At 34.5% G+C, this 22,571-nt stretch overlaps 4 protein-coding genes and 1 long non-coding RNA gene across 9 annotated transcripts; 1 reads left to right on the forward strand and 4 right to left on the reverse strand.

The window, feature by feature from the left end:
* Window positions 1-436: 436 nt before the first annotated feature.
* LOC102588474 (laccase-4-like) lies at window positions 437-2,976 on the reverse strand. Its single transcript, XM_006349408.2, has 6 exons — window positions 2,848-2,976; window positions 2,610-2,761; window positions 2,053-2,297; window positions 1,839-1,967; window positions 698-1,624; window positions 437-569 (listed from the first exon to the last, which is right to left on the reverse strand). The coding sequence occupies exons 1-6, from the start codon at window positions 2,932-2,934 to the stop codon at window positions 439-441; spliced, it is 1,671 nt and encodes a 556-aa protein (XP_006349470.1). The 5' UTR covers window positions 2,935-2,976; the 3' UTR covers window positions 437-438.
* A 3,892-nt stretch (window positions 2,977-6,868) lies between these two features.
* Window positions 6,869-14,488, forward strand: LOC107060966 (uncharacterized). The gene is made up of 2 exons (XR_001473670.1): window positions 6,869-7,012; window positions 14,384-14,488. It is a non-coding gene; the product is annotated as an uncharacterized lncRNA (long non-coding RNA).
* Window positions 7,019-11,724, reverse strand: LOC102589123 (codeine O-demethylase-like). The gene is made up of 4 exons (XM_006349410.2): window positions 11,436-11,724; window positions 8,861-9,108; window positions 8,454-8,781; window positions 7,019-7,460 (listed from the first exon to the last, which is right to left on the reverse strand). Exons 1-4 carry the CDS (start codon window positions 11,652-11,654, stop codon window positions 7,209-7,211), a joined length of 1,047 nt encoding a protein of 348 aa, XP_006349472.2. The 5' UTR covers window positions 11,655-11,724; the 3' UTR covers window positions 7,019-7,208.
* LOC102588798 (codeine O-demethylase-like) lies at window positions 14,309-18,122 on the reverse strand. Its single transcript, XM_006349409.2, has 4 exons — window positions 17,516-18,122; window positions 15,749-15,996; window positions 15,344-15,671; window positions 14,309-14,796 (listed from the first exon to the last, which is right to left on the reverse strand). The coding sequence occupies exons 1-4, from the start codon at window positions 17,729-17,731 to the stop codon at window positions 14,545-14,547; spliced, it is 1,044 nt and encodes a 347-aa protein (XP_006349471.1). The 5' UTR covers window positions 17,732-18,122; the 3' UTR covers window positions 14,309-14,544.
* Window positions 18,123-18,237: 115 nt separating this feature from the next.
* LOC102589450 (proteasome subunit alpha type-4-like) lies at window positions 18,238-22,377 on the reverse strand. 5 transcript variants are annotated; one of them, XM_015309591.1, is made up of 3 exons: window positions 22,213-22,377; window positions 21,239-21,351; window positions 18,238-19,180 (listed from the first exon to the last, which is right to left on the reverse strand). In XM_015309591.1, exon 3 carries the CDS (start codon window positions 19,170-19,172, stop codon window positions 18,423-18,425), a length of 750 nt encoding a protein of 249 aa, XP_015165077.1. In that variant the 5' UTR covers window positions 19,173-19,180; window positions 21,239-21,351; window positions 22,213-22,377; the 3' UTR covers window positions 18,238-18,422. The 5 variants fall into 5 exon arrangements, with proteins under 5 accessions (XP_015165077.1, XP_015165076.1, XP_015165078.1 ...); XM_015309590.1 differs by having other exon boundaries at window positions 22,197-22,377; XM_015309592.1 differs by lacking the exon at window positions 21,239-21,351.
* Window positions 22,378-22,571: the final 194 nt, after the last annotated feature.

The following is a 22,571-nucleotide window of genomic DNA, read 5'->3' on the forward strand; positions in this document are numbered from 1 at the left end:
TACGGACCAGAGTTTCTACACCACTTACTTTCCCTTAACTAGTCATAATGATAATTGACTCCAACTTGCTCGGAATTAAGGCGTAGTTGTTGCTGTCATTACAAACTAGTAAGAATTGGTCTACCTTTTACACAAAGGCCTCGATGTGGATAATTTCGTTTAGCTAAGCAATCGTCATAACAGAGAAAGAGATGGAAAAACGAAGATTATCAAACTTTCTATTTGAAACCGTTAAAAGAATGTATACTTACAAACTTCATATTATCATTACTCAAATTTGCTTGAGCAAAACTTTTCCAGTTTCACTCAAGAAATGAATACAAACAATTTGACAAAGAAAAAAACTACTCGAATGAAGTGTTGAATGAAGACACATAATTGCTAATAAACTCTTTTTTCTTCACTTTCAGCCTTTGCCGTGTTCCTACGTTCAAAATTTTAGCATTTTGGAAGATCCTTTGGAGGGGGCAAAAGTGACTCATTAGGACCTTTGCCATTATCTACGAGGAACGCCATCTTCAATCCCCACGTCGTGTGAATCTCTAAATGGCAATGCATAAACCAAACTCCTGCAATTTCATAAGATGTCTCGTTAATTTAAGTTATATACACTGACAGTATAAAAAAAAGTTGTACTATTGGTACAATTTAACTAAATGTAACAAGTAGTTACTTTCATTTTTTCTATAGTACATACCTGGATTGTCAGCGCGGAATCTTATAGCTACCCATCCTCCTGAAGGCACTCCAATTGTATTCCTCTCAACAGGATCAATAAGATTAAAATTGTTAGGATCTGTTTTTGGATTAAAATTTCCTATCCCTTTACCAACGGCAAAGAAATTGAACCCGTGCAAATGGATTGGATGATTTTCAGGGGATATAATTCCAGTATCCTGCAAAACTAGTTGAACTGTCGCGTTATAAGGCAATAGATAAACCTTAGTCCCACTCATCGTAGCCAAATTTGTTGGTGGTGTCCCCGTATAGTTGAATTTAAAAGGCGGATTTTGAGGAAAATCAGTCGTATAAACTCCTTTGATGCCAAAGAAATGTGCTTGTAAAATAGCTACTGTTGGCATGACAAACGTAACATTGTTTATACTAGCAACAACTCTGCTTCCATTCCCCTGTTTACAACTAGAACAGGGGTTTACTCCTAACCCCACAGTGAAAAACAACGAATGATCGACCTTTTTTGGTACTTTAGCAGGGTATTTTTTCGAGTTAAGGCTCCGAAGAGAGTCAATAAAATTGTTAGCTACAGGGGTTGCGTTTTTAGGCGGAGTGTTAGTCAGAGTAGTAATAGAACTAGCGAGAGTGCCCGAATAATGTAACGTGGCTGTTGCAGTCACGTTATCGACTGCAATAGGTGCGTCCATGAAGGGAGATGCAGCAACCATGTATTTCCCTGAACCTTTATTAGCTGTGACAATTACATTTGTGGTTTGGCCTGGTGCAATTATAATTGTGTCTGTTTTAAAGGGTTTAACATAGGTAGCGTCTACTTCGACCACAGTCATTTTATGACCTGCAATTTTGAAGAAGAGTTCTTCATTGAGTGCAGCGTTGATTACTCGTAACATATAGGATTTTCCAGGATCAACACTCAATGTGTATCCACCTGCATATTCAAAAATCAAAAGTTACTATATCACGTGAGCACCTAAAGGCTCTTTCAAGGCGTCTAAAATCACTGGGCTACAACACCTTGTTCTATCAAATGTGTCCAGAATATGTTATTTAATCACTTCGTGTATCATTTTACTTAATTGGACACCTTGACTATAACATAGCTACGCCCCTCGGTCAGTGTATAGACTAGTTATATGTATTACCTTGGGATGGACAATTTGAAATGGCTCCAGGATGACCATTAATTGTGTGAGCATCAGAAACATTAGGGGCTAATCCTGACTTAATGGCTTGATTAATCACAGCTTCAGTATCAGATTTCCACCATTCAGCTGCATTAAACCATCAAAATAATTAATTTAATCTCATTTTTGTAACAAAGTGTTCATGTGGATTGTGGAGTAATTTATGTTTTACCTAGAACAACAACAGCTTCATGGTCAGGTTTTGGAAATGGATATGGCACACCAAGTTTAGGCAAAATGACAATGGCACCATGCATAGTGGCCCTTAGCCATAGAATATGAGCATGCCAAAAGAGTGTACCCCTTTGACCAGTGATGGTAAAGTTGTACACATAATTTTGACCTGGCTGAATTGGACATTGTGTGATATATGCTGGTCCATCTGACCAACCTGTTCTAAGTTGTCTCACACCATGCCTATCACACACCAAATCATGAAAACATTGTGTAAAAAGAATGAACCAATTAGTGTATCAGAAATACTTATACAATCACGTCACTTAAGGGTTCAATTGAATCTACCTTGACATACTGAAAAATTCTAGTGCAATAATAAAGGTGGTTCAAAAATTACTTTAGATCACATGCTCAAATCATAGGTGTGACATTATTGTCATCGCGGTAAATATATGCAATAAACATTACTTGGTGATAAAAATTGTGACTAACATTGCTATAATTGATTAAACTATAGTAGTTATGTAAGAATATTTGTATATAATTACTTACCAATGGATAGAGACATTATATTTGACATGGTTAACAACATTGACGAGCACATTGTCACCTTCCCTAGCATAGATTGTTGGTCCTGGGAATTTGCCATTAACAGTGGCAATGGGCTTGCTAGAACATAGCCGAGTCGTAGTCTTCATCATCACCTGTGTTAAACCAACCATCTTATCGTATATTAGTTACTATAACAAGTTAAATTATACTGATAACGTTTTTTTTAAATAATACTTACATTAAAGTTGTAACGTCGAATCCGGCATTCAACGAAAGCTGGAAAGAGGCATGCAAACAAGAACAAAATACGAAGCCAAGATTCCATTTTTTTTGTTTCTCTTTTTTACTAATATTAAGAAATATTGGTTTTTCTTTTCAGTTGTGAATTGTGATAGATGTTTTTTAGGCTTGTTGTATATATAGGTGAAAAGGTCCTTTAAAATTTAATTAAAATTTGCTGCTGAGTCGTTTTTTCTTTAGTTGGTGATGACATGGATATTGGGGTCCCTCTCTAAGGTAATAATCATAATAACAAACCTTCATTCAAATTCAATAAAATAAAATAGTAAAAAATGTAGCAACAAACTTTCATTAGGTACGTAATTCTTCCCCCAATTATTTCTTGCATGTTACATAAAGTACAAACTCTGTGGACCACTATATGATTTTGCAAGTTAAGCTATTTTCCTGTGAGGGGGTGGAAGGCGGGTATGGTAGGTATTCTTTCATCTTTAATTAGTACATTTGGAATGAAAGCATGTTTTATCTTAACTTCCATTGGTGATAAGCACGGGGTCTGAATTGGTCGATACGATGAACGGAAAATTCTAAAATGATACTTCTTGACTGATGTAGAAGGCTTATATTTGTTATCGTATCCACCACATAATTTACATTCTTAGACAAGCTGACTTTAATGTCTATAGTCAGGAGCTCTTATAACAAGTGGAGTATGGAGTCGTTTTAACTGGGAATGTTTTTACTCCTAAAGTGACTGAACATGCATAAATCCAAGTTACTCAAACACCAAGTGAGAAATCAAAAGTTAAAGGTGTGAGAAAATTAATTAATTAATTCATTTTTTCGATTTGATTACATAATATCTAATGACTGTCAAAATCCATATGATTCTTGTGTTTCGTTATGTCCCCACATGCAACAAAATTAGTTAAGCTCTTCAATTAACTTCCACTAACTTTTAATGTCGCTGTCAAAAAAGTAAGTGACAAAAAACAATTTTGAAAGGTATTTAAACATTTCCCTTTATTTTAAAAAAAAAAAATTGTTTGGTGGATTGATTTTTTGGTAAGTTTTTTTAAAATGAGATTTTATTCATATTTGGAAAATTGTTTGTTAACATATAATTTCAATTTCTAAAATATCATTTCTCAACTTCAACTTCGAAAACTATTTTTTCCTAATCTCAACTTAACCTATATCCAAACACCTACTTAGTGCATGACTCGGTTAAAAAAAAATATTTACTGACTTTATGATACTTGGGCAAAGTGCAGTAACTTTGTTAAAAAAAACAAAAAAAAAATCTATTTTCAGCATATTATATTAAAGGGAAAAGGTTAAAAATGTCCTCTTAACGTATTAGAAATCGTTCAAAAATATCCTCCTTCCACACCTATTAGATCAAACTTGCCCTTTCTTTCACCTATTGGGTCAAAAATGCCTTCAATCCACCCATTAGATAAAAAATGCCCTTAATCTATTAGAATGGTTCAAATTTGCTCTTCCATATACCTATTAGATAAAAAAAAATCCATTAACATAATAGAAATGACTCAAAAATATTTCCTAATTCTAATTATACATGTCAATTATTTTTTTACTGTACGTTGACAATTATTTAGTTTTCTTTTGATTCGTATTTTTTTTTAAAATTCTTGCTTGTTTGTCTAAATATTTTCCTTACCTAATATATGTATTTTCTCTAAATAAAATATATGAATTAACGTGTGAATTAACCTGAATGTATGTTGTATAAAAATATTGTCTTAGTCACGGAGAAAGAGGAATTTCATTATGTATATGCCCATAGTAAGATAATTATTGTTCAATTTTTTTCTGAGTGTATATACAGTATCACTTAACATAATTGATACAAAAATCTCAGTAATTTTAAAAGACTAAAATTGTTAGATAATGAAAAAATAGAAGAAAAATAAATTTAAAATTGAGTTTTAATTTATTTAAATTTGAAGGCTAAAAAGAATTTTTAAGAATGTTTTAATATTATAAAAATATTATATTTATTATTAAAATATATTAAGATCACACAAAATGCGGGCATATTAAATAGTATTTATTAGTTGATAATCATATTTTTAGGTAAAAGGAGGGTAAATTTGAACTATTTCTAATAGGTTAAGGGTATTTTTGACCCAATAGGTGGAAGGAAGATATTTTTGAACCATTTTTATATGTTAAGGATATTTTTTATCCAATAGGTGGAAGGATGACATTTAATAAACCATTTCTGAAATGAAAAAAAAAGATGTGAAAATAAACAAAACAAAACAAAAAGGGAAATTGAAAGAAAAGAAGAAGCACCTAAAGTAAGGTGGTTTATTCTCTCTGTTGGTCCTATAAAACTTTCCCCCTTTTTATTCTTTTTTTTTGCTTCTAGAATTAATAACAAGATTTTTTTAAAAATGAATCAAAAGAGAGATTTGAATCTGAAACTTTCCTTTAGTAAAATTTTGAGAGTATTATAGCTATTTTCAGAATAAAAAGAAAAAAAAAAGAAACATATTAGTTCTTCCTTTTTCTTTGGTTGTCACATTTATATTTTGCACACTCTTGAAAAAATAATAAATTAAAACAAATTATTCTTATTTTTTAATCCCAATTTTGTTACTTTGCTCTTGTTTTCCATTTTATTATTCTCCTCTCATGTTTATTAGCATAAGGAGTAAAAAAATAATTAAAAGGAATCAACTCTCTTATTTGTCAAAAATCACAAGTATTTTTTGATATAACTATTTTGAGTATACGAAATGGAGATAGTAGTTAGTTATTTGAAATACAATAACGTAAGGAATGTTATTCTCGTATGGTATTAAGTTATATACACTATTAATATAGAAAAAAAAATCTACATCATCAAGTTATCTTTACTTATTAAAATAAATAACCCGTAATTCTTATACATAATTTAACAAGTTTATTTATATATATATTTTTAACTGACCTAAAATAAATAAACCAAACTCTTTGACCCCACCCCTACCACTCTCCCAAGGAGGAGTTATTTCACCAAATTTGGATGAATTTTATGGGGTAGTAAAGATTGGGGGAAAAAAAGGGGGAAAAATTGAGAGAGAAATTCGATTTTTTGTTTTTATATTTTGCGTATGTAGGAGAAGTAATCATAATATTGCATAACTTGTTTAGAGGATAATAGGTAATATACCAACCAATATTGAGTTAATTGGTTTCTGTATTATTTAATGTTTGCTATATGGAAGACATTATATTACATTGTTTCAAAGCTAAGATTAACCTAATCATCCTCCTCTCTCCCAACCAATTCCAATAAAGAAAATTATAAACGATAAATTAAATTAAAAGAGAAAATTCAAAAGGAAATAAAGGAATATATTTATGTACTATGGAGTTGTTAATTACTCACCACTCTTTATTGACAAAATTTTCTATAAGCAGTGTGCTTATTTAAAGAAGTGAAAAAAGATCAAATCAGAGTAACAATGTCATAGTTGAAAAAACACTACTAGGATTATATTTAATAAAAAATAATTCAAGGACAACAATAGTTCTTCTCGATAACTTTTTCATTTTAGAACTTAATCAACAATAGCTTAACTTTTATTAGAAGTAAGGCGGAATGTTTTATGCTTGACTCAGTTTGTCACCTAGACCCTTCTACTCATGACCTATCTTTACCTCATATGAGTCTGGGTAGACAGAGTTACCTAATACATGTTGTTGGTAGAAGATAACAAGTATACTGTGAAATTAGTTGAGGTGTGTGAAAGCTGATCCGAACATCCCGGTCATCAAAAAGTAAATATCAGTAGAAATTTGTCCATTCTGTTTTTGGTTATTTAACTACACTTCTTAGATTGTTTGGACGCAGCAATCTTCACTTTTGTTCCATTTGAATCATTAACAAAGACTCGAAGAAATGAACTGTTCATGTATGTGCGTTAGCAGTTATTGTTTCTTCCTTCTTCTAGTTAGAAAAGTATTCAGTTCTTTCGCCAAAGCAACTTTCAGTTCATCCTGTTTCGTAATATTGTGCAATAACAACAACAATATACCCAGTGTAGTCTCACAAGTGAGGTCTAGGGAGGTTGGGGTGTACGCACACCTTACTCCTATCTTTGATACATATTGTGCATTTAGTATATTTTGTAAATGAATAACAATAGGTTCTAGATCAAACCGTTGTCTTGCTCATATTCAAGAGCTTGCATTTCTTAGAGCATGTCCAGATCTTAGTGTTGGGCTCGTACACATCACAAGCAACCACAACTAGTAAAAATACAAATAGAGGAAGAAGGAACCAACATACGACGTCAACATGGGTTGGATAGAAAAGCAAGAAATGGAGCTTTTTGTTGGCAGCTAATGAAGTTCTTGGCTTATCTTTGCTGCTTCTATTGGTCTTTTCCCCTGCTGATAGCTTTGGAAGAAGAGTGCAACATAGTTGTTAATGTCCTTGTACGCTCTCGGCCTTTCCTCATTGATAAGCTTCTCTACTGGTCCAATCCCAACATCTACATCTGGCATAATGAAAATAGCAAGGGTGTTTCTTTCTCGTTCTGCATTCGTCAACACCCTGTGCACGGGGCTCTTAAAGATGCCATTGCTCATTATCTGCAAGGAACAACATTTTTCTGAAAATTTTACTTGTTGTACAACATTTTGTTGGAAAATAATTATAGATGGTAACGCTAAAGAAGAACATTTAATCAACAACCAATTCAAGTTGACACGATTAATGGTAAAAGAAGAAAGAGAACTTTGGATAGGAAAATCAGGTTCGAGGCACTGATTTCAGAATAGACTTCCGTTGCCACCAGAGTGCAAATAGCAAAATGACATCCTACTCCTAAAATACAACGAACCACTCAGGAAATCATATAATGCACACTTAAATAGAAGTCCCGCGAACTCTTATATCTCTTGATTGCTTTTATAGAATTTGGGAAAAAGGACAATAGACGTTTGAAGGAGATGAAATCATAAAGAGCCAAATAATGTTGATCTCAAGTACAGAGTGATCATACCTTTCATAACTTTTAACTTGGCTTCAGCGGACAACTATGCCCTCAAACTTTGAATGTGCACAAGTAGACACTTAAACTTGTATAAAATTGAACAAGTACGCTCACGTGTCCAAACATGGCATAATACACGTAGAACGCCACATAGGACACAAAATTTCCATGTAGGGTGCCATGTAGGACAAATGTGTCCATTTGTTTAATTTTATAAAAGTTTAATTGTCTACTTGTGCACATTCAAAGTCAATTAAAGGTCATAGTTGTCAGTTGATGTCAAGTTAATGGTCATATTTATATATTATGCCTAAATGGGGGTAAGAGAGGGGAAATAGGGGAGGGTATTACAAGGTGGAGAATCGCACTGTCACCAACAATGTGAAAGATCACATAGTCAACCAACTGAGCTAATAAGATTCCCCAGCAATCATACCTTGCAATGAAAAGATGTGTCCTAAAAAGGCTGGATACGTCTCTTCATAAAAGAATTGTGTCTAACTAAAAGACACAATAAATTTTGAATCACTCAAAAACAAATCCAACACATTTGAAGCCATTCAGCATGATTTAGTTTACTCTTTCTTACCTCAACTTGATCTCCAACATTAATGAGTAAACCATACGGGACAACAGGCACTCTGAACCACTGATCATCTTTGAGAACTTGAAGCCCTTCAACTTCTTTGTCTTGCAACAGGATGGTAATAGCCGATGAATCAGCATGTTGTTTGACTCCGAGTACAACATCAGGCCTTGGACACGGAGGATAGAAGTTGAATCTTGCAATCATGTTTCCGCGTTCTCCACACTGGTCCAGAAAGCAGTTCTCCTCTACGTTCAATGACGCTGCCATGGCCTTTAGGAGGGACTCACTCAACAACTTCATATCCTTGATATATTTTTCAAAAACTTCCCTGTCAAGTGCCAAGTAGTAATTTGTTAGCCCTGTGTATGTCTAACTTGTTCATTTCGGAGTAAAAGCAGAGGATGTACCTAAAACATTCAGGTTTTTGGGGCCAGAATTGGAGTTTTCTTATATCTTCAGGGAACACATTTAGATACAATCTATCGGACCAATCCAGCCTTTGATTATCTGTAAGAACTTTATCATTTCCATATCCTTCTGTTTGATTAACTGTTCTGGCATATTTAAGCTTCTCTTCAGTTGGAAGAGCAAAAAACTGTTTGCTAATTTCGCGCACTTTGTCAAGAAATGAATCTTCTATTCCATGATTTATGACCTGAACTTCCAATATCATATGTTAGACTGATATATTGTAAACAAGAGTGCAGAGAGCATATAGATTTGTGTTCATCCCCTTGTGATACCCTTTTTCTTTTACTGTTCTTAGCTGAAGCGGAGCTAACACTAAAAATATAACACATTACAGAAAAAAAAACGCTTAAACTTGACCTTTGTTACTTTGAGAGCGTACATCTAGATACTTCAACATAGAATCAACGGGTAATTAAACCTTCTAACTCATTCCCATTGTCTCATGAATGTCGATGCTGATGTGACACATAAAATTTGAAGTTGTCTAGATAATCATTTTGTAAGTTAGAGTGTTCAACTACAGTAGAGACGAGTTGAAGTGTCTAGATGTGCATAATCAAAATTTGAGTATTTACTTGTCAATTGAGACCAAGTTTGAGTGTGCTCTTTATGTATTATGCCTAAATTTAACTTTAAAGATTATTAGTATTGAACTTATAGTAATGTTAAAATTATGGATCTGTATCTAATTTTTATTGAGATTTTAGTATAACCGCTCAGCAACCCTCGAACAAGTGGGGTGCGTATCTAGAGGGGGTTCTGTGGGTTCTCCTCTCTAGATTATATATAGTAGCATTATATTTTTTTATAAAATTATTTAAATATAGAGGTGTGAATAGAGGCAAACTCAGGATTGAAAGACGCCGGGGGTACTATTGAAGTCGAGTGTGAGTTAGTGAAGCAACGACACTTCATCGAAAAATATTGTCAAACAAGTATAAAATCGAGTGCATATATAAATATAAATTAAAAAAATCTAACATAATTCACTCTATGATTTGATGGTCTTGACCCTTAGTGTACACACTGAGATTGCTAGTTCGAATCTCGCTTGAGGTTTTTTTATTAGGCCTTTTTTGGAGAAAAAAATTAAAATTGACAAAAGAACAGTCGAACTCGCGACCAGCGAGTTGCTAAGATTACTAACGACCAGGTATTTGACCACTACACCAACTCAATTTATGTGTTTCCGGTTGCACATTGAGTTATATATTCCTTATTTCATAATATACGTGTATATACACACAAAAAATTGAAGTGAATGGGTGCACGTGCACCCACACCCTTGAGGGTGGTCCGCCTCTGGGTGTGAACCCATGTAAAAGTAGCATATAATAATACGATGATGATCGGGTGCATCTCTCTAATTAAAGGTAGAAATTTAAATCTTATATCTATCTTATTTTTGTTAGTAACACCCTCCAAGTGGTTATCAGTAACACTTTTGGCGTTTCGATCAATTTTCTTTTATTTTTTTGTTTTAATCTTTCAAAATTTTCAAGTGTGTAACATTGGAAATTCCTAAAAAAAATTAGCACAGTAAATTTTTTATATAATTAAATCAAATGTATATATTAAAATTTAAAACTAGTAGTATTATATATGTTGGACCTATTATTTTTAAAATTTAATGATTCAGTGTTAAGAACGTAAAGATCAAATCGATTAAATTTATATCTTTGATGCATCTTTTCGTAATAGTGCACTCCTCCCTTCGATATTCTGGATACGCCTCTGAGTGGGGAATGTTGGAGTGAACCAAAAAACAGTGGCGGAGCAAGGAGCTTGGTCCCTCGAACAAATGGGGAATGTTGGAGTGAACTAAAGAGCCGAATCTAAGCATTGGCTAGGTAAGCGTCCAAAAAGCGTCTTGTGAACACCTCGTATATTATTTTTTTACGTATATATGATGAACCCGTAGCCAAAAAGCTAGATTGGCCCCTCATTCTTCTAATGTAGTTGATTCTCTTTAATAGTGCTCTTCACCAACAAATCTAGTAAACATAATTTGGTTTTCCATATTTTCATTCACAAGTTTATTTAGTTATTCGTGGAATTCTTTACCGGGTGTTCGAGTGAATACCTCCCTCTCTTCTAGATCATGGAGAAGGGAAAACCGGGAGGAGATTACAAGGTAAAATAAATCTTTAGAACCAATAAGTTGAAAATTCAGCTATGTAAGCTATTATGATTTTCCTTACTTAACTTTCTTCCATCACAAACCAAGTATGGCCTATGTGTTTCAGTTTATATGACTCACTTTACTTTTTATTTTGTTTCAAAAAGAATGAGATATTTTTATATTAAATAACAATTTAAGTTTAAAATGTCAATTTTACCTTTAATGAAATGATTTATGGCTACACAAATATCTATCACTTATTTTAGACCACAAATTTCAAAAGTCTTTATTTCTAAAAATTCATGTCAAGTCAAACTAGCTCATATAAAATGGAACGGGGGAAATAATTAAAAAAAGAAAGACCATTTCTAAGATTAGAAAAAACAGACATGGATGCAGCCACAAGACTTGAGACCTGATAGAAGTTTGTTGAGCTCTTGTTGTCTGTTAGGGGATGTGAGAAGGCTAAGATCAACTTGTGGCACAGCCAGCAGGGGAGGAGAGGTATTGATTGATCCTTGTGCATAAATATACTTTTCTGGAACTTGATTATTATTTGCTAGTTCTAGTACTGACTTGAAAACTATTTCTTGTTGAGTTTCAGCCATGGTTTTTATTTTTGTAAGAGGCAAATGTTAGCTAGTTGTACATCTTATCCTTTACTTCGTTTCTCAATATATGATATATCCAAAGCTAGGTGGGATTTGTGGACTAAGACAAATTCAGTATCTTTTGGTTAGACTCTGTATTTATATTAAAAATTTAATTAAATATATATGTATATTAACTTGTGAACTCTAACAAAATTGATTGATGGTTTAATGGTAAGAAAGAAACTGTGAAAATGTTTTTCACGCTAGAGTTGTAAGTTCAATTAATTTTTGTCATCTGCTAATAGTTTAGTTCAAAATGATCTTATATGGGACAGTAGGGATATTTTTTAGCTAAACTATTTTTTTTTATGTATTTCTGCTTTTAAAATTATATTTAAGTAAATTTGAGCATAAACATTATTTCAAAATAAAAGGTTTGTTTAATTATATTTTTTATAAAGAATATTTCGAATAATGTTAAATATAATTTTTAAAATAAAAATGAATTAGAAAACAAGTTATAAACTGTTTTCTAAATTTAAAATGCAACTTTCAGTTGAATTTAAAAAATTTATGATGCTTTTTCAAATAAAGTAAAAAATTATTGTAATAAAAATGAATAATTTGTATGGTCAAAGTCAAATGGATCCTTCTATACAAAACAGCCAATTGGTCATAAAATTGGATTTTTCAATGGAGTGCTGCTCTATTCTGTCGGTGTGTTTATTTTATAGAAATTGTGGTGGATAATACATAAGAAAACCCTCAAACATTTTTTATTTTTTTTAATTCCTCTAAACTGATAGTATAAAGTACCAGTAGTATTAATATCACCTTTTGTGGGGAGAGGAAAAAAGAAAAGGCCCACATCACTCATCAGTTTATTAAAAAGTGTGTTACCGAAAATCTAATAATTTTTGTACGCATCATGTATTTGTATTGAAAAATTGAGTAAATAAATAAGAAAAATGACTTGATTATGTGTTGTTGGTACAATAACAGATAAGAACCTTTTAAGTTTGCTGCCTTCTTGGTCCAGGGATGAATTTGATCACCACATATTTATTTTGTGTGTTCCTATTATTTATTTTTTCAATTTGAGATATATTGGTGGAGCCTACAAACTTCAAATCCTGAATATAACAACTCTGACCACAACAAACAAAAATGAAGGAGATAAGCTCTTATGCTTCATTGTTTTTTGGCATAATATGTAAATATGTCATTTAACTTGGTCTCATTACACATTTATGCCCTCCAACTTTGGGTGTGCACAAGTAGATACTCAAACTTATATAAAGTTGAACAAATAGACACACACGTCCTACATGACATCCTTAACTTGGTCTCACTTCACATTTTTGCCCTGCAACTTTAGTTTTGCAGGGGAAAAGGGTCAAAAATACCCCTCAACTTTGTTTTATTGGTTGACTAAACCCTTACCGTTAAAACGAGGTTAGTTTTACCCCTGCCGTCTACAAACTCATCATATGTACCCTCCAAATTAACGATTTCCCCAAATCAATTCCAAATTCTCAACTTCGACCCGAATTATCCCTTTAAAAACAAATTATCAATTAAATCCGACCCATAACCCATTTAATCTGATCTTACATACCAAATGTATAAAAAAAAAAGTAATGAATTCACCAAAACCCATTTCAATTCCTAATGAACAAATAAATTTCCAGCCATTAATGAGCTTTTAAGAAGCAATGTTAGGAGCAAAAGCAGAGGAAGAAGACATGCCAGCCTTATGTTCATACACAAAAATAAGAACAATATTGCTATTGAAATAATCCAATAACCTTCTTCCCCAAAAGTCACTTGTATAGATATATTCACTAGTTCTTCAAATCCGCCGCACACGACGGCGAAAAGGCAGTACTAGGCGGTCGAATTCCACCAGAAAACAACAACAAGAAAGAAACTAAAAAGTTCATGCTGCTGCAATTTTGGGTGGGAATTATCTAATTACACAAATTCAGATCTGTGATTTCAGTGTGAAGAAATGGGTGTGATGTTTTCGATTTGGGTATTTTGGGGAAGAAGTTGAAATTATTGATTTTTCGAAGTTGGAACTCGCTTGTAAAATCCGAAATTCAAACTCAAGCTCCAAGCTCCATTAATGGCTATGAAGTTTCCATGGTTGGTTCTTCAAGTTTCAGGCTCCAATTCAAAAACTAGTACCCTTAGAAGCTTTTAACAATGGCTTTGAAAATATTTACAGAATGAGTAACACTACAACAAATTCAATGACAAGGGAGAAATCCATTCTTTTTAGTTTTGGTGGACTCAACAAGATTGAGAAAATTGAAAATTAAATTAAATTTTGTTTATAATGGTGGTGGGTTTTATATGGGTCGGATCAGATTAGAAAAGAATTTCATTCTAAATGAGTTTTAAATGGGTAATTCGGGTCGAAATTGAGAATTTGAGATTGATTTGGGGCAAATCGTTAATTTGGAGGGTACATATGATGAGTTTGTAGACGGCAGGGGTAAAACTAACTTCTTTTTAACGGTAAGGGTTTAGTCAACCAATAAAATAAAGTTGGGGGGTATTTTTGACCCTTGTCCCGTTTTGCAGAAATAAGCACTTAAACTTGTATAAAATTGAACATGTATAATATTAATATATTGAAAGCCATACAGAAGTATTCTGTTCTGTCGCAAAGCAACTTTCAGTTCATCCTGTTTGGAAATATTGTGAATGTGGTATATTTTGTAAATGAATAACAATAGGTTCCAGATCAAACCCCTATTCAAGAGCTTGCATTTCTCAAAGCATGTTGAGCTCGTGTACAGCACAGGTAACAACGACTAGTAAAAATACAAATAGAGAAAAAAGAAGGACAAACATACTGTCAGCGGGGGTTTGATGGAAAAGCAAGATTTGTTGGCAGCTAATCTTGTTCTTGGCATATCATTGCTGTTTCGATTGGTCTTTTCCCGTGCTGATAGCTTTGGAAGAAGAGTTCAACATAATTCTTAACGTCCTTATACGCTCTTGGCCTTTCCTCATTGATAAGCTTCTCCACTGGTCCAATCCCAACAGTTACATCTGGCATAATGAAAACAGCAAGGGTGTTTCTTTCTCGTTCTGCATTCGTCACCACCCTGTGCACGGGGCTCTTAAAGATACCATTGCTCATTATCTGCAAAGAACAACAATCCTAAGAACTCTACATGTTGTACAACATTTTGTTGGAAAATATTAGAGATGGCAACGCTAAGGAAGAATATTTAATCAACAACCAGTTCAAGTTGCAACAATTAATCATAAAAGGAGAGAGTCTTGAATAAGAAAAATCATTCCGAGGCACGCTATGGAAGGTTGATCTCAGAATAGATTTCCCTTGCTACCTGAGTGCAAATAGTACAGTAACGTCCTACTTCTAAAATACAACGAACCATCATCTAATGTACACTCAAATAGAGTTCTGGGGAACTCATGAAGGACAAAGGACGTTTGAAGGAGTTGAAATCATAAAGAGCCAAATAATGTTGAAATCATACCTTTCACTGAAGAGATGAGTCCTTATAACAACTGGATACATCTTTTCAGATGTGTCCTAAAAAGATTGAATGCATCTTTTCATAAAAGAATTGTGTCCAACCAAAAGACACATTAAATTTTGAATCAATTAAATAAATCCAACACATTTGAAGCTCTTCGGCATGATTTAGTATACTCTTTCTTACCTCAACTTGATCTCCAACATTAACGAGTAGACCATATGGGACAATAGGCACTCTGAACCATTGATCATCTTTGAGAACCTGAAGCCCCTCAACTTCTTTGTCTTGCAACAGGATGGTAATGGCCGATGCATCAGCATGTGGTTTGACTCCGAGTACAACCTCAGGTGTTGGACACGGAGGATAGAAGTTGAATCTTGCAATCATATCTCCGCGTTCTCCACACTGGTCCAGAAAGCAGTTCTCCTCCAAGTTCAATGATGCTGCCATGGCCTTTAGGAGGGACTCACTCAACAACTTCATATTCTTGATATATTCCTCAAGAACTTCCCTGCCACCAAATAGTAATTTTGTTAGCTCTGTGCATCTTAACTTGTTCATTTCGGAGTAAAAGCAGAGAAGATGTACCTGAAACATTCAGGTTTTTGGGGCCACAATTTGAGGTTTCTTATATCTTCAGGGAACACATTTAGATACAATCTGTCAGTCCAATCAAGCTTTTGCTTATCTGAAAGAACTGAATCGTTTCCGTATCCATAAATGTCATCAACTGTTCTGGCATATTTAAGCTTCTCTTCAGCTGGAAGAGCAAAGAACTGTTTGCTAATTTCATGCACTTTGTCAAGAAATGAATCAACTAGTCCGTGATTTATGACCTGAATTTCCAATATCATAATTCATTTGTTAAACGGATATTGCAACCAGGCAGGGCCAGACCCATAAAGAGTCCTCCGGGTGCTCGAGCATATATCTATCTAGACATTAAGAAGAATTTGTATAAAATTAATATAGAGCACCCAATGAACAAATGGTTTGATTGGTCTAATGGCTCTTGGTGGGTGCTTAAGGTTGTCTTAGTGTTGCTCGGCCTGAGTTCAAATTTCACTTTTAATACGTTTTATTTTAAATATTGTTAAAGAATGACAAAAGTCTCACATCGGTGGTTAATGAGATGGGTGGACTCCTTATAAGGCTTGGGCAATCCTCCTCCCTTTGAGCTAGCTTTTGGGGTGTGAGTTAGGTCCAAGACCTAATTTAACATGGTATCAGAGCAGGGCCCGTCTCACCCGATGTTGGGGCCCCCAAAATCAAAATTGCCCACGCACCAGATGCTAAGCACTGGGCGTGAGGTGAGATGTTAAAGAATGGCAAAAGTCTCACATCGATGGTTAATGAGATGGGTGGACTCCTTATAAGGCTTGGGCAATCCTTCTCCCTTTGAGCTAGCTTTTGGGGTGTGAGTTAGGTCCAAGACCTAATTTAACAAATATATTTTGAAGACTCCCGTCACTCTTAAGCCTGAGTTCAAATCTCACTTTTAATACGTTTTATTCTAAATATATTTTGAAGACTCCGCACTCTTAAACTAAGAGAGCACCCACAACCTTAAAATCCAACTCACTTTTAATGTCTTTTAAAAAATATATTTTGAAGACTCTGCCGCTCTTAAACTAAGACAACACCCACAACCTTACAGTCCTAGCTCTGCCACTGCGACCAAGAGTTCAGAGAGCATAAAGATTTGTGTTCATATCCATTTCTTTTACTATTCTTAGATTTGGTGGGATTTCAATTTGTGATACCTGAAATTATTGGTTCATATCTAATAATGTATTTTAATATTTTTTATTTCTATCAATTACCCACACTGCATCCCGACTAATCCAAATTCGCGCTGCATAGGACTCTATTCGGAGGGAAGTGTCCTCTACCAAGGATTTTTCCCTATCCAGAGCTCTAACTCGAGACCTATAGTCAAGGGAGGAGCAACCCCACCATTGTACGACATCCGTTGGTGTTAAGTTATTGATTTCATTATGAGTACATATCTGTAGTTCGTATTGGAAGTTACCCATAGCCAAAAATCTACATGGGCCCCTCATTCTTACATGTAGGGTGTGTTTCCAATTTTCCTATCTTTGGTTGGTCAAATTTCTCTAGGAAAACAAGTTAAAAATGAGAAAAATGACTTTTCTAATTAGGGAAAAGGGAAATGACTTTTCTAATGGAAGCAGGGAAAACAAGTTGTATAAGTGGCATTTCAAGTTTATTATTTCCTTCCCACCCACTCAATTCCCCCAAACCTCACCCTTGACCATACCACCCCCAAATCTCTCTGTCAATCACAAGCCAAGTAAAAAAAAAAGACCATTTTCAAGATTATAAAAATCAAACCTGGATGCAGCCACAAAACTCGAGGCCTGATTGAAGTTTGTTGAGCTCTTGTTGTCTGGCAGGCGATGTGAGAAGGCTAAGGTCAACCACTGGCACATCCAGCAGAGGAGAAGAGCTATTGATTGACCCTTGTGTATGAATATACTTTTCTGGAACTTGATTGTCATTTGCTAGTTCTTGTACTGACTTGAAAACTGTTTCATGAGTTTCAGCCATGGTTATCTGTAAGAAGCAAATCTAGGCTACTTGTTGTTTGTTTTGTTTGATGCAATTCCCAAGAAAAATCACGTGAAGGAGACGGGGTGGTTGGACTTGGACATATATATATAGCTGGAGAACTGAGAATACAACCAATTGGTCATAAAATCAGAATTTTTTTAATGGAATACTGCGCTATTTTATCTGTTCCCTTATTTTTATAAGAACCCAGTCAAACTTTCTCTGTCATCTTTCTAATTATTACTATATACTTTAAGTTTGACGGGTCCTAACAACCCCTAAATTGATACAAAGTGGTATCAATTTGTGGTAAGGTGTGGCACTAAATAAAATTCCCAGATCATTGCATTTTTTCATTAAAAATACGTCTCCAAATTCGAGGCCTCTTATAAAAAACTGAAGGTGATGGGCTCTAATGCTTCATGTTTTCGACTATTACCCAGCACTGAGTCAGAATATCATTATCAAACATAACAAGCATATAGGAGACTGCACCACACCTATTACTAAAGCACCAAAAAGTACCCAAATGTATTTCCAATTTCTCATTAGCACAAGGCAGCGGACTTTGCCATCTAAGGAAGTGAATAAAGACAGAAAATATCTAGGCATGAATTTATGGACAAGTCAGTGAACAGCTTATCCAGTAATCAGATAGCTGAAACATGCTCAAAGTCAGAAAAGTGTTTTAGGCGGCCTCTGGATCTGGTTGGGTTAATCCATACTGTATGAGCAACTTGTTCACAGATTCCAGTGAGTGCACTTGGTATTTGACTTTACCATTGGTATGGAATACCTCTGCCAGTTCAAGCTTGTCTGAGGTAAGACTAGTGCTATCCATAGTCTTACTAAGCACCTTCAAAACAAGTTGAACAGCTTCCTCTCTTGTCATGTCATCCTTGTAGTCCTGCTTCAACATTGACTGTGCTGGTTGATTGTTGGCCCCAATTGCTGCAGCTTTCCAACCACTATAATTGCCGCTTGGATCACTCATGTACAGTTGAAAGCCATAGTTCTTGTCCCAGCCTGCAAAAAGAAAGGAAACACCAAATGGACGAAGCCCACCAAACTGTGTGTAGCCTTGCTTGGTGTCGCACAGAGACTGAACTAGTTGTTCAACAGGCATTGGTTCTTGATAAGCAAAAGTATAGCGTTGAGCTTGAACCCTCGCAGTGTTAATGAGGATGTTGGCATCTGACATCATTCCAGCCACAGCACAGGCAATATGGTCGTCAATCTTGTACATCTTCTCGGTGGATGTCGAGGTCTGGAGAAGCTTTGAAGTGACCTTCTTTTCACCTACCAACACCACACCATCTTTAGCTAAGATACCTATTGCACTGCCTGCATTTCCAATAGCTTCCATTGCATATTCAACCTGATATAAACGACCTTCAGGGGAGAAGATAGTTGTGCGGCTGTCATATCTTCTTGACATTGTGAATTCTGCAACAAATACCAAAACAATTTTAGGGTACCAGTCAAGATTTCCTTAAGTAATTTATATTGTACATGTAGTATGAATTCAAGAAGAACTTCTTCCTGCAAACAATTGTAAGCACAAAGTCCTCAAGTGGCAGATGCCACAATGACACACATTTGAAACAGGATAAATTTAACCGAAGGGAATTTGACTGTACATTAAATGATGCCATAAATAAACCACTCACTAAATCAATGGCAATTCCTTGGTGCACATGCATTTCCTATCAAAAGAAAAACTGATAACTCAAATGACAAAAATCCTTTTGTTTAGACCTTCTACATTAGTAATGCCTCTTTTCAGCAGCCAGGTCATGCCATCAGCATTTATGGATATTGTGCATTACTCTATCAACTTAATTGAGGCATCTAGATGTCAAATAGTTCTGCAACTGGGGGTAGTCTAACTTTTGCTTAGAAGATAGCATCCAAACTCGTCACATTAAAACATAGTGAAGGCTGTCCATAAAATCCCATGAAAAGAAAATATTTTTTTTTACTTGTTGTGGCTCTTTAAAACAATCTAAAGACAGTCATTCCTTGAAGCAGCCTTTCAAGATGCAGTTTTGCTACTTTTGCACAGATCTAATGCCATGATTTCTCAAAGAAACATTGATTAGAGCATATCAAACATAGATTTAGAGCCCTGCACTCCAAAAAGGAATATAACCCACAGCTCCTCCTTTTTTCTTCTTTTTATGCTCAATACAAAAGTTTCCCCACCTTCTATCAGTTTTTTCTAGTGGATCACATTGTCAATTTATTAGCATTTTCCCTCTCAATGCACTTTCTTCAACCTCAGTCCTTAGAAGTCATGTTCATAAGAACCCCACAAGACAGTTTGGAGTCACAAGACTACAATGCGACATCCATTATGAATACTACAACTTCAGTGCTTTAATGTAGACCCACAATAGTAAGGTGCTCTGTCGTGCACTTTCACCTTCATAATCATTTCCTTATTGGCTTTTGATACTCAAAAGAAACTGGCTTAGTCTTGTTGGTACACTTCCATTAGTCCAATATTTGCTAAAAGTCTATTTAATCTTGTTGAGAATTTGTACATCAGTAGAACACATAGAGAGCTTCTAAGGTTAGAAAACCTAATTTATAGAACGTTGGAATAAATGGGTCTAAATGGAGAAGAACAATAATGAGGATTAATACTGCCGAGCCAACAACAACTAGCTTGGAATTGAATGTTCATTGTTTGATTTTGAGCTTATGACATGCTATCTTCTTTTATGATGCATAGTTGCTTGAATTTACCCATTCACTTTCTCTAGCTTATCATGTGCATCACCTACTATGAAGCATGGACACCAAGTATGTTGTCATATTGGTGGTAGACTCAACGGATACAAGTCACACACCACCAACTGTGTGTCTCTTGATTTCGTTTTATTCTCAACCATTCTGTCCTTCAAATTGGACAACAAAATCCTTCATTGGACTCCAAAAGGACAAGCATAACAATAATTCCCTACAAATGGCACCCAAGGGCATGACCTATTGGTCAGTTGAGAACACGAGACCTCAGGTTAAAATCACAGCTGAGGCAAAAATATTAGGTAATGTCTTCCACACTGTCCAAGCCTTGTTGAACAGAGTAACTCAGTACCTATGTTGTTGGTAGGAAATGGTAGGTAGCCCATTAAAATCCTCGCAAATCATAGGGTTTTTTTAAGAGGTATAGTTAAGTAGTATCTATAACTACAATAATGGCAAACGGTAGCCCGGTGCACTAAAGTTCCCGTTATGCACGAGCTCCAGGGAAGACAATAAACAGCAAAAATCAAAACTATAACACTTGAGTAGAACTAATCGAAAGCTCAACCAGCATCTCTCTCTCTGATGATCCCTAATCAAAAAATTATCAATCTCAGAGAAACTATTAACTTAATCATTGAAGTTTCAAGTAATTAGATCCAGCATTGAGCACTAAGTTAGAAGAATAAATAGTAGATTATGTAACCTAACAACATTGAATAAACAAGTCAAGCATAACGAAAAGGAGAATACCTTAAAACCAGACACTAAAATTTAGGGTTCCGGCAAAGAAAGAAATGTAGAGAACTTGAATTTCGCCGGAGAAAGGTAAAATGGTCTCAGCTCTCAACTTGCTCAACAAGAAACTTCAATAGAAAAGTACCCAGAAATTAAAAATCAATTATTATAATTAAATCATGGCAATTACTTATGGTATATGTGTAGTGCTTTTATTGGTTCTGTTTGATTCTATTATTTAGTTTTGGCAAAAGGGTCTGATGGACCCTTCTACTTGTATGAGTTTGTATTCTAAACTCTTTTACTTAATCATTTGTCAACTGAACTCTTGAACTCCTTGAAACACTATATTTTAAACACATTTTCTGACTTAGCATCCTATGTGGCAGACACAACAAAGGAGCGTGTGATACACACACCCGAGGAGCGTGAGATCTGGTTAAATGGGTCTAATAGCCACATTAGGGTTTTATAAAGCCATCTTCTTCCCCATATGCATTTAACACCATTATTAGACAAATTTGAGCTTTTTCTGGCCTCTATTTCGATCTCCTTTCCCCAAATTTCTTCTCCATTTTTTCCATCGTTATACTCCTTTTTTATTTCTATGCATTGTCATTTAATTATTTGCTTCATTTTGTGGTTGATCCTATTGTAGTTTTCTGCATCATCATGAAAGTTATTTTTGTTAGAATCCTATAATCTATAGAAATCATGAAACATGTAATTGAAAGCATAACAAACAAAATTCCCAAAAAAATTCAACATAATTAGTATGAATCGACTAAAAACCTAAAAATTAAACAAAGACATAGATAGAAGATTAAATCTAGACTAAACAACATACAAATAAGTTACAAAATTTACATAGATAAATTGAAAATCGAACAAAACCAACAAAAATACTCAAACAATTTTGTGGGAATGAAGAAAAAAATGAGAAAGAAAAATGTGGGTATTTATAGCCACACACAGATGTTGCGGTGAACCTCTCTTCTTCGACTTAGATGAAAACAAAGACAGATTGCCTTGATTGAGCCATGATTTCTGCTACTGGAGTTTTTTCTTCAATGAAAAGAGTAGAAGAGGTTGAATTATTTTTTTTTAAGAAAGATGAAAGAGAAATGAAATGAGATTGTGGGGGAAAGTGGTGGGTTTGGTGGCAAAAAGACAAATAAAAATCAGAAATATATTAATTAAATATAATAAAAATATCAAGATGACATGAAGTGGTGTATATACACGTGTCATTTATAATTATTTTTAAAATTACGTGTCAGGCGTTTGTGGTACACACACAACTAAAGGGTTAAAAAGTATTTAGAATATTGAATTTAGATGGGTTCAA

This window comes from Solanum tuberosum, unplaced genomic scaffold (assembly GCF_000226075.1).
Source record: "Solanum tuberosum cultivar DM 1-3 516 R44 unplaced genomic scaffold, SolTub_3.0 scf00106, whole genome shotgun sequence".
In the NCBI taxonomy this organism is placed as follows: domain Eukaryota; kingdom Viridiplantae; phylum Streptophyta; class Magnoliopsida; order Solanales; family Solanaceae; genus Solanum; species Solanum tuberosum.

Excerpts from the sequence above, each read along its gene's own strand:
- LOC102588474 (XM_006349408.2), bottom strand. The coding sequence starts at position 2,934 with ATGGAATCTTGGCTTCGTATTTTGTTCTTGTTTGCATGCCTCTTTCCA. Across the intron at positions 2,762-2,847 it reads TTCGACGTTACAACTTTAAT|GTGATGATGAAGACTACGAC; the intron begins GTAAGTATTATT and ends GGTTTAACACAG. Across the intron at positions 2,298-2,609 it reads TATAATGTCTCTATCCATTG|GCATGGTGTGAGACAACTTA; the intron begins GTAAGTAATTAT and ends GGTGTGTGATAG.
- LOC102589123 (XM_006349410.2), bottom strand. The coding sequence starts at position 11,654 with ATGGCTGAAACTCAACAAGAAATAGTTTTCAAGTCAGTACTAGAACTA. Across the intron at positions 8,782-8,860 it reads CAAAAACCTGAATGTTTTAG|GGAAGTTTTTGAAAAATATA; the intron begins GTACATCCTCTG and ends GGCACTTGACAG. Across the intron at positions 7,461-8,453 it reads ATGTTGGAGATCAAGTTGAG|ATAATGAGCAATGGCATCTT; the intron begins GTAAGAAAGAGT and ends TGTTCCTTGCAG.
- LOC102588798 (XM_006349409.2), bottom strand. The coding sequence starts at position 17,731 with ATGGCTGAAACTCATGAAACAGTTTTCAAGTCAGTACAAGAACTAGCA. Across the intron at positions 15,997-17,515 it reads AGTTTTGTGGCTGCATCCAG|GTCATAAATCACGGACTAGT; the intron begins GTTTGATTTTTA and ends TTGGAAATTCAG. Across the intron at positions 14,797-15,343 it reads ATGTTGGAGATCAAGTTGAG|ATAATGAGCAATGGTATCTT; the intron begins GTAAGAAAGAGT and ends TGTTCTTTGCAG.
- LOC102589450 (XM_015309592.1), bottom strand. The coding sequence starts at position 19,172 with ATGTCAAGAAGATATGACAGCCGCACAACTATCTTCTCCCCTGAAGGT.